This window comes from Histoplasma capsulatum, genomic scaffold (genome assembly GCF_000149585.1).
Source record: "Histoplasma capsulatum NAm1 scaffold_11 genomic scaffold, whole genome shotgun sequence".
Classification (NCBI taxonomy): Eukaryota; Fungi; Ascomycota; class Eurotiomycetes; order Onygenales; family Ajellomycetaceae; genus Histoplasma; species Histoplasma mississippiense.
The window spans coordinates 827,682-838,256 of record NW_001813972.1 but is presented as its reverse complement, the minus strand read 5'-3'; the positions used below and the strand labels follow the sequence as shown (position 1 = coordinate 838,256).

Sequence of the window (10,575 nt, the reverse complement as noted above, 5' to 3'; positions counted from 1 at the left end):
CTTGAAGAGCCAGGGACAACAAGGTGAGAGTTTCTACATTTATCTTTTATGAAGTTGACTAACAGTCATAGTACGTCCATTGCATCCTGTCTGAAGCGCATGGCAGCTTTGAACCGAGCCGTCCGGCCTATGTTCCTGCCTATAGACTTGAGGATACGCGGATTGAGCGTTCGCCTCATTGGGAGGAGTTAGCAAAACTCACAGCGCCAACGAAAATTGGAGCTGTCATCTGTTATCACCTTTTTGGCGGTGAAGAGGATAGGTGGGAATGGGAATATGACAAAGGGCTTCGAACTAGAATGATCGGTGAAACTGAACTCGTTAAAGCAAGCGGCGGCGACTTGTATGTGAATCCCCTTGATTTGATCATACTGGTGATTAACGGCTTTCAGAATAATTTGCAATGCCTGGCTACCACAGCAATTCCCACAGCCTAGAGACCGTAGAGACCTTTTCATTGTAAATTATCGGTCGAAAAATATTGCTTGGTAAAGCACACTTTCATGCCTAGAGCTTTGTTAGGGGGAAGTGAGGGTGTTGGAAAAGCAGACTGAAGAGCATGCAAGGGCGATTATTTGACAAGATGTTAATAAAAAGGTAGAACTAGCATACATTTCAATTAGGATTCCAAGGTATTAAATATTTGAAGTCCAGCCGTGCGTACTCTCAAGGTGTAAAGAAAGGTCGTGAGGAAAACCTGAATGGGCTGATTCGGGTGCCTACTCAAAGACAGAAGAAGTATCTGCGTATAGCCAGCTTGATAGAAAAGATTGGTCCAGATTGAAATCCACATGGCCTAGATTATCATCGACGCTTGAAAGAGTCTGAGAGTGATTTATGCTGCCAGAGTCTGTTCCAGACCGATTCGCCCCAGCAATATGAGGCGGCGAGCATGTGGGCTGCGTTGAATTTGGAATACTAGGTTCCGCCCTCTTTTTGCGACTAGATGTCGCTCCTTTAGGCTTCTGTCTCTGTCGTTTTCTTCGAGCAAGAGGAGGCGAGAGGATATCGTGCGTTGTGGAACATCTAGCATCTGCTGCGCAATGACTGGTCCCTTGTTCCGAGTCCTGAGTGCCTTCTTCATCTAGACGAGTAACTGTCATAGTTAGTTCACACCTGTATTAGTCCGCAATAAGTACTTACATGGGATTCCTCCACTAGACCAACTGAAGACATCAATCCTAGAAGCATGCAGCTCGCCATGATCTGCCTGCTCATGTCTTCCAAGGTCTCTAGCCGTCAGAAACTGTCTCCCGCACTGAAAACAGTACCTTTGGTCAAGTATATGTCGGTGGAATTGATGGCTGTGATTCCATGACGTCCTAATATGCCTTAACAGGCCATTCGCATCCACATCTTTTTGACAGCCTGGCGCAGGACATCCAGGCGCAATCGATGGGGCTGATTGTCGCTGGAGGGAAGCCTTAATATCTTTCAGACTGCAAATGGATCCGCCGAATGCCCTATCCAAAAAGCATTTTCCATCAAGACTTTCAATTATCTCTTCCATAACAGTAACACGTATATAGAGACTCTCAATTGCTTTGCACAAATTGCGGTATAAATCGGGGTTGGAGGAAGCTTGTGGATCAACTCTGAATCTGTGCACTCTGTATTCTACAGTCGACATTAGAAGAAGTTTTGAGGGGAAGGGGGAGGAAAATTACCCATTCCGATAAATATCACGGCCCGCGACTGCGCTGATGTGGATGCGCTCAGAATGAACAAGGCGAGATAAACAGTGGCAATAAGACAGGAGGTGGAGGAGATAAAAGGACAGGGAGCACTTGCTGTTGTTATCTGGCAGACGGCAAGGCCATGACTCCAGGAAATGGACGGGTACAGGGTGGGGAAGTTTGAGTCGAGTTCGCTTCTTCGCGGCGCGGCCCGTGCCCAGATTGCTACCGCAGCTAGCATCAAATAGCGGTCCGCAGTGGTCTGCAGCTTAGGCTGCCTAGCATCTCACCTTCACCTACTGAGTCCTTGCCCGTTCCTTCTGTTATTGAGCCTGCTAACACACCTTCTTTTCCTCCAGAGCTCACTCCTATCCCTGAGACCTCCCACGATGTTGCTACTCCTGACAGGTGCGCCCACGCAACAAACATCCAAACATCAAATGCTCCGTGGAATATGGCGCCAAACTCCAAGAGTCTGGGATGAAGACGCGGCACGCAGCCCAGGGCTTGGAAAAGCCCTCAGCCCCCTGCTGAGTTGAAAGGTATCGGCCGTCGTCGCTCTGTACAGAAGTGGGAGACAATTAACCACTATGCACCACAGCCTGGATATTGGGGTTATCCAGGATATGAAAGTGATGACTTAGCTGGATTAAGACCGTACGCAGCTTGGACAGCCTTTGGACAGAAGACAAGGCGCCTAACAAAACAGTGCTTCACGTTGATTTCACCGTCAGTGAGAACAGCAGTGTGGGTAAAGGGATTGCACACTGGAAGCAATGTCCTGGAGTTGAATGGGAAGCAGCTGCTGCAGCTTCTTTCAGAACTTCAACAGGGGGACCATCGAAAGCGCGAAAAGGGTCCACAAGCACCTCAAAAATTTTCTGGGTATTCAGTCTGATGCTGACCATGATGAGAGCATCCGGCTCCTGAGTTTATTGGGGAAGGTTGCCGATTCGAGCCCCTCACTCGCCAGTTACAGCGCGCGACATATCTGAAATACTGAAAGACTAGAGAGGCGACCCTATTTTTGCAGTATGCGAAAGAAGATGGGAAGTTGTCCAGGGCCTCTTCAGCGCAATCGGAGGTATGGGACATCCTGGGGCTCCTCTTGAGTTTATGGGTCCGTTCGCGGGCCGGTCCGGTGTAAACTGGAGCAGATGCAAACTCAAAAGCAAAGTTTATTACTCGGGCTTTCGGTTTCCGACTCCAATTTGAAGGAAGCTCACAACAACAGGTTCAGAAATAGGCATTTGATCAAGTAGATCAGCTCCAAATCTCAATGTGAACCGGGAACAGGCTGTCTCAAAGACAACCCAAAGATTTGCATGGATCTTGACCCTGGGGGCATCAGCCGCACGAGCTGCCAGAATGGTGAAGACTGGCAGGACGATACTGGTTTTGTACAAGGGAGTCTACCCAAGGTCACACATGCCTGTGCAACGTAGGTCTCAGAGGAGGCAATGACGTTTCACATCACTGAAAGTTTACATTTTGCTCAAAATGCCACTGTCACTACTTTATTTCTTTCGGGATCTACACTGAAATCTCACTTTCATTCTTCATTCTGAGAATGTATTCCAGTCTACCACGTACTTAGTCTGCAGATAGGAGCGGGGAATCTGATAGAGTGGAGTAGCAGCAATGTCCAAACAACCAGGCAGCTTAGACCTCCCTGGTAGATTCTTCTCAAGGGCGAGTCTAAGTCGTGAAGGCGTTCTTCGATGGCCAACCGGCGGCAAAATGTCTGTTTCCGTCCTGCTGCTGCTTGCCATTGGTTCTCCATAAAATGCTGTACGGATGACAAGGAGTGTGTATGAACCACACACCTAACAACCTAATTATCGAAGCAGATCATTAAGAGTGCTGTTTCGGACCACCTGCAGCCAGTAGGGGCTGCATAAGAAATGCGTGCCGTGCTAGATCTTCAGCTAGAAGCCTCTCTTCAGGTAACCATGCGAGCGCCGATCGCAGGAAATGCAAGAACATAGTACGGACATCCCCTTCCAGGCTCCGCTCGCGTATCTCAAAAGATTGCTCCGGGATAGGAATAGATCCTTTCCAGTTTGCTACGGACAACACTTGTTAGCTTGCAAGGTAGTTTGCAATTGCTGGGTTATAATCGTACCGTTTTCATCCCAGTACTGAAGACACCTGTCGCTTCGTCTTATGAACTCGAGAGGCGGGGGCCCAAGAAGTGACACCATTTCGGCTAGGTGCTGTTCATCATTAAGTAGGCCATCTTTTCTTGCGAAAAAAAGGTTTCCTGTTTCAAGAAGATCCCAGGTCTTGAACAACAAAATTAGTCGCACTTCACGAATATTTGGTAGAGATAATCCCCTTACTGTGAGGCCGACTGCCCAAATATCCACTTTAGAATCCCACTCCATATCCAGGATAACCTCCGGAGCCCTGTAAATCCCTGGCATGATATCGCCCTTGTGCTTGTCACCGATGCGTGCTTCACCGAAGTCGCAGAGAACAGGTAATCCCGTGTTTATCGGCATGGGTCGCGAGACATAGATCGTGCGGTCATCAAGAACCTTTCTAGCAGTTGGCTGGTTGGCCTCACCATCTTCAATTTCAGAAAGGGCTGTAAGGTCGGTGATCCCTTGGAGAAAGTTATTTGCAGATATATCTAGAAACCTCAGTACTTGGGTCCCAAGCTTGCATTGTATGTACCAGATAAGGAAAACATACCCGTGTGGACAACCTTGGCTTTATGTAAGTAGTCTAGCCCCAAGAGTATCAACTGCATGCTCCTCTGAATCAGGGCCTCAGGCATCTGCTTGTCGGGAAACAAGTCAAGAAATTCTGTGTAGCTCATCCCAAGAGGTTGGTAAAGCAAGCACTGGTGTTGATTCCCAGTTGGGCCCATGATGTTGAAAGAATCAAGTATCATGCGAACAAATGGTGTTCCGGGATGCTCGATGTTGCTTGCCTTGAGATGGTTGCAAATGGCAATCTCATTATTTTGCCGGTTGTGTGAGGTGCATACTTTGAGAGATAGATATCGATGATCCCTGACAGGAAAGTCAGTCATCTTGAAGTCGCAGTACGCGCGCATATTTTGGGAAATACTAACACAAGGTCCCGACAAAGCCAAACTGTGGATGACATACCAAAGCCAAGTTTAGCTACTACTTGGTATCTCTCCACGAAGACCTCACCAATCGTAACTGGGTAAAAATCTCCTGGCACATAGGAGGGTAGTTCCTCCTCTTCTACCTTCAGCTTTGGGTCGAGAGCCACAAACCCCGACGAAGGGAATCTGCGTGGAGGTGAGTGAGAGGTCGAAGCCATGGTCCTGACTGCCGCTGGCCAAAAGTGGAGCAGGGAAATGGGCAGCGAGACACGACGGGTGTTTGGGAATGCGAGGAGCCGGGAAGTAATAATACTAGCAGGTAGACGAAAAGAGCTTCCACACATAATTGTAGCCAAATAAGGGTTGGGCCAAAGTACGCCGTAAGGTGATGGGCGGCTACAAAGAACGTGTAGGTGTGGTTTGGAGGAGGTCGGGTTGGGGGAGCGTAGGCTAGGTACTTGGCAAGAGGCTAGTTGTCAGCCAATGGTAAAACTTTCCACTGAGCGTTGGAGGTCAGCCTTGGCATGTGCCAAGTCCCCTCCCTAATCCGGCCTAGCACGATCAATCCCCACACCTCTTTCCACCCCTTGACCTCTCAACCAAAACCCCTTGTTGCTTCTTTCCTCGCGACCAATGAAAAGCTTTTCGAATCAAGCCCTCTGCCTCGCAGCGTTGGCTCTGCATGAACTTCTCACCAACAGAAACTTGAGGTTCTTGAAACACAAGCTGCATACTCCTAGTATCCCCCGCAATCTACGCGCCGGCCTCCAACAGCATATCCAAATTTAGGCGCTCTCCAGCTTCTTGGTGCCAATGGAAAGTGTTTGAATGTCTGCCTAAATGCAAAGCTCCAGAAATGGAAGCACTGAGTGGCAACAGCATGATACCCCAAATATATCCAGTTTCTCTTCTCCAATGAAAGGTTGTTCAGATTCTGTGTGATGCACATGCTGAAACAACTGAAGGGCCATTCAGTGGACAAGAATAGCCGCCCCCTGGTGCCGTCTGCTGTCAAATGGGGGAAAAAAAGCACCAACTTTTCTCTACAATCCTTTTTTCTTTCCCCAACATCATGACCAACAATCTGTTTGTTCTATCCACAATCTTTTGAAGTAACATAACGTTTCTGCTCCTCTTCCCCCAACCAAACCTAACACGCCTTCAAAACGATGTTTACCCCTGCCAAGGCCTTGCAAATGGTGTACAAAGGGATCTCCCTCGAGACACTCGGCTTAGAGGCAGGACCCGAGTTCATGAAGACAGTCAACATTGCGAGTGGGAGCATTGAAAAGAAGGTAGGGCTCACGAGGTAATCCCATAATGATGATGATGCTGACGAGGCTTCGCAGTATCCTCGAGTTGCTTATGCGCAGATCCAGTAAGAAACACTTGTCACCCCATATCTAATATGTCCTAATACAAGTATCCAAAGGGGCACAACGCCGCATACATCGAGCAGAGACAAGTCTGATAAACAGAAAGTCGTCACTGTCGGATACCACACCAGTTCTGGCACAAGGCTCCTCTCGATTCATGCCCATAACGACAGAACCTGGAAAGAGTTCTTCTCCCGACATGGAAAAACGGAAGCCGCAATCTCGGCAAGCCCCTGATGGGTCGTTAAAGGGCTCAGGATCGTAAATTTTCATCCCCTCAATGACGGCGGTGGGAAGGTTGTCGTAAGCAGGCTCAAGCTGTGTCACCACAAACTCGTACCATGGGTTCCGGTCACCTTTCTCATATCTTAACTGCACAAGCAAACTTCCTATAGGGTATAGTGTTGGACGAATCTCCCTCCCCTTTTTGTTGAACTCAGAAATCGTGCCCTTCGCTGGCCTCCACCACTCAAAGGGAGCATCGTTTGCCATGATTTTTGAAAGAAGTTTGATGGCATCATCCACCTGTGCATTCAGAACGTATGACCAGGCCAATGCTCTTCCCACGGGGATCAGAAGTTCCTCCAGATGTTTTTTCTTGAACTCCTTCCAGCAGTCTTCAAATATTGAACGAACGCAGATCCTGTTCGCAACTTCTCAACGCACTAAAGTAGCCAGATCTTGCAATAACCCTCCATACAAGTGTGCTGGGATGGAGAATTTTCTTTGAAAGATAGATCTCAGAATCCGAAGCTCGTCACTCTTATAAGTATCGCGGAGGGATTGACAGGTTTCGATGGCTGACAATAGTGTCCCAAGATCGCTCAGTTGACCAAGTATCAGAACTCGAATCTCGATCGGACATCCGATTAGGCTGGGAGTAGCTCTGGCAAGATGCATCATGAGGGGTGAAATGAGATGCAGATATTTGGGTTGGACAATCTGATGGGTGAAGCTGCGCTTTATATACCTCTCTGCCCAGGCAGCCAAGGCGGCTGAGTCTCACAACTTTCATGCGCAAAAAAGAGCATCAAGCCCAGGGTGAGTGCCAAGACTGACCACCCATGCTTTGTTGGCTTCCCCCTCTTGCCTTGCAGTTCAGTGAGGTGGCAGTGCTCAGCAATCTCAGCCTCACAGCCAGGTGGGTGTAATAAGCTAGACTACAAAGAGACTAGTGTACACAGAACAAAGGCACCCGATTTTCCAGCATCCTCCGCAACCCAGAGATCAGGCCCATTGTTTGTTGCATACCAGCCTTTCTTTTTTTTGAGAGGGGAGGGGCATTCTGCCGCAATAGTATTCTTGTTCAAGGGTTCTCACTTTCTAGAAAAATTCAATGATCAGAGTTTCCATCTAAAATCTACTCCGGTATTATGATCATACAGCTGCGCTACGGCAACTTGCAATGCAAGCACCTCCCCGTACAACTGTTCCATGGGCGACCTCTGCGTGACTCAAAAGATCAGATTTCTCCTGTAGCACCTCCCGCTCACAAACATTACATTCAACCCCTTTGGCTGGCCAGGGAGGGTTCACATGTTTCCGCAGGAAGTGCCTTGTAAGCGAACCAGGTGTTGCGTATTTTGCAATCCGGCCCTTCAGCGACAGATTGGGGTTTCCAACACAGAGAAAGCAGACCTGTGGCCGGTCGCCTTGAGACTTGATCCGACAGCTTCCATCGCTTGGCGTAGAAGAATCTCAGTGTCATCCTCCACTGAGCGCCGTTGCCGTTTGGCGGGAGGGCAAGGGTCATCGCCATCAGGTACGGCCCGGCGGCGGGATGGGGTTGGTCGGAGTGTTGGCCGTCCCTCTTCAATGCGGCAGAATGCGGCCATTGCGTTGATCGCGTTGATCCGGCGCTGATACTCTGCTTCAACGGTGGCGCCTGGCATGGACAGGATGGCATCAACCATGATCAGATGCTCTGGAGGCATGAAGCTCTTGTGCTCCAGTGTTTCCATGACCTTGGTATCCACTAGCTTCCCGGCCAGCTGCCGTTCAACGTCAATCACAGGCTGCTCATCTCGATAGCGCTTCAGATTTGCTCGGATGAGTCGGTTCCGCTGTCGTTGCTTCTCATTACGCAGTTCGCGGACTGCTCTGTTGTACTTATGTTTAGCGTCCATTGTCCGATCCTGGAGATTTTCCAGCTTCCCCAGTAGTTGGGAATGGTTCTTGGAAAGCTCTTCTTTGTTAAGATGGCCAAAATGGGCTTGAAATGCTGTATTGGCACGTTCTAGCCTGGCTTTGCAATCTTCCCACTCCTGCTTGCGCTTATTGACTGTATCTTGCCGCGCGAGAACCTCTGGGAGGAGATTGATGGACCGAGATTCTTCTGCGGAGAGCTTATACGGTCGATTCGGGTCAATAGATGCGCTCATTGAACAAGCAAATCGAACCAATGGTGTTTGGGAACCTGTTTTACGGACGATGCCCTGTACATCAACATCAACATCCACCTCATAATGTCGGACGAAGGTACGGATATCTGAGTGCTGGAGTATGACATTCTGTAGAGCATCCGTGACCTCTTCTGCTGATTGGGTTAGTTATCCGGCTAGCCTGAGATGAGAGAGACTAGGGGATACTTACCACTGCTGTTGAAGGCCTTGGCCCCAGCATATCGAAGATTGTACGGGTGGGCGATCTCCTCAAAGCCTGTGATCTCACCACATCGGCGCATCCGGGATGACAGTGGATGCTAACAGTCGCTTCTCCAGGTTAATTTGAAATCCAGTAGGTGTCCGCTCCACCTGGCAAAACACAAACTTATCCAGCAATTCATCTTTTAATCGCAACCCCTGCTGTCCCTTGCCCTCCAGCACTGTGAGACTGTACAGTTTTTCCGCAGAATCCAGCACTGGTCCAGTTGTTGAAATTTTCTTGAAGCCGTCAATGTGAAAGAGCATACTGAGCAGACAGACATGCGGACTGAGAATCAGAGTGGGATCGAAAATGATTTCCGGAATCTTAAACTCGTTCCTACCCAATTCGGTCAGTCAATGCTTAGGAGCAATAAATCAGGGACACCTACGGAGCCTTCTTCCCTAGGAACCTCTTTGTAAAGTCCGGCTTTAAGAATATGAATAATCGAGGGCGCCCGCCCTCCGGATCTCGGATCAGCGATAACATTATGTCCCGATAGCGAAGGTGGAGGAGCGCCCCTGGGCGGCTGGCAGTGATGGCCGCAAGCTGCACGAAGAAAAGCATTTGAATGCGTTGCCAGCCGCAGATGAATGTCATCTCAGTGGTGGTTAGGAGAACACGTGCGAACTCAGCCACATCTTCAATATACATGTTCTTCTTTGGTTTCCGGATGAGCTCGAGGCCTTTCTGTTCAGCCACAAGGGCAATAACCTGGAGGCAATCAGGGGCTGTTTCTTTACTTCTAAGCTAGAGTATATTGACAATTGGTCACCTACATCATCTATCTTGACAATTGTAGCTTTGCTCAGTCCTGAGTTGGTCTCCTGTTTGAGAACCATATGCCACGACTTCCAAAAGGTCTCGAGTGAGCTCTTGTACTGGATGCCTGGGCAGTGTCGACCATTCTTGCCACGACGGATGTCGCACCGCCAGCTGAAGAATGCGTAGAGGAAACAAACTGTCTCATCTGAGTCTGAGATCCATCGCCAATGCTTCACTGGGTCAACGCCAATGTACCGACAATGCCTGTCACAGGGCCGCCTGTAAGCCTTCAGCTTGTATGGGAGGTGGGGAGGGTTATCTACCTCTTCCAGTACATGCGGGTCTCCTCAAGTTTTTCCTCAGTCTGTTCACTGTACCGTTTCTATCGAAGCTGAGAGACATCCAGACTCTTTGCTTGGGCGAGGTAGTGTTCAGGAGGGAGCTGGCCCTCATCAAAGGCATCGTCGTCGGAATTGTCACTGTCATCTTCATCCTCACTGGGGTTGCTGTAGGAGCCACTTTCATATCCGCTGTCCCAAAAGATCGAATCCAGCACGGCGCTGGCATCACTCTTGCTCGGACTATCTTTATCATCAGGTCGGACGGGTTGAGAGCGAGGCGCCATGTTCAAGATGGCCCAGCAAGCAGCGAGGAGAGAACCTGAACTGAGGAACTGAGACGGGGAGTGCTTTCATGGACGAGCGCAACCGCGAAGGACTGGCAGGAGAATAGGACAGGAGCAGGAGGAGACGAGCGACATGCTGGGAACAGAACTCGAGGGAACATGGTGGTCAGGGGGGAAACCTGAATTGATTTTTTCTCCGGCGCTCCACGAAGAGTTTGCTGAGAATGTCCCATTGAGGTATACTGAAAGCCTCTTAACCGCAGATTGGCCCAGATGTTGGCAGGAATTATGAGTCGGGTGTATCATGTTAGATTGCATGGGAGTGGCTAAATTCTCTGGAGCCAAAGTAGCTGTGAGAAGCGGCTACCACCAGCTTTAGACACTGTTACGAGCTCCCAGAACCGATTC

General features: G+C 49.3%; 3 protein-coding genes across 3 annotated transcripts; all 3 read right to left on the bottom strand.

Moving 5' to 3' along the window:
• Nucleotides 1–3,530: 3,530 nt before the first annotated feature.
• HCAG_08499 (predicted protein) lies at nt 3,531–4,976 on the bottom strand (the record flags this gene model as incomplete). The annotated part of the gene is made up of 5 exons (XM_001536667.1): nt 3,531–3,742; nt 3,802–3,961; nt 4,019–4,266; nt 4,374–4,670; nt 4,796–4,976. The coding sequence occupies 5 exons, from the start codon at nt 4,974–4,976 to the stop codon at nt 3,531–3,533; spliced, it is 1,098 nt and encodes a 365-aa protein (XP_001536717.1).
• Nucleotides 4,977–5,908: 932 nt separating this feature from the next.
• HCAG_08498 (predicted protein) lies at nt 5,909–6,626 on the bottom strand (the record flags this gene model as incomplete). Its single annotated transcript, XM_001536666.1, has 2 exons — nt 5,909–6,120; nt 6,209–6,626. The coding sequence occupies 2 exons, from the start codon at nt 6,624–6,626 to the stop codon at nt 5,909–5,911; spliced, it is 630 nt and encodes a 209-aa protein (XP_001536716.1).
• Nucleotides 6,627–7,732: 1,106 nt separating this feature from the next.
• HCAG_08497 (conserved hypothetical protein) lies at nt 7,733–10,328 on the bottom strand (the record flags this gene model as incomplete). Its single annotated transcript, XM_001536665.1, has 7 exons — nt 7,733–8,667; nt 8,727–8,835; nt 8,888–9,116; nt 9,169–9,491; nt 9,557–9,806; nt 9,866–9,924; nt 10,203–10,328. 7 exons carry the CDS (start codon nt 10,326–10,328, stop codon nt 7,733–7,735), a joined length of 2,031 nt encoding a protein of 676 aa, XP_001536715.1.
• Between the last annotated feature and the right edge of the window lie 247 nt (nt 10,329–10,575).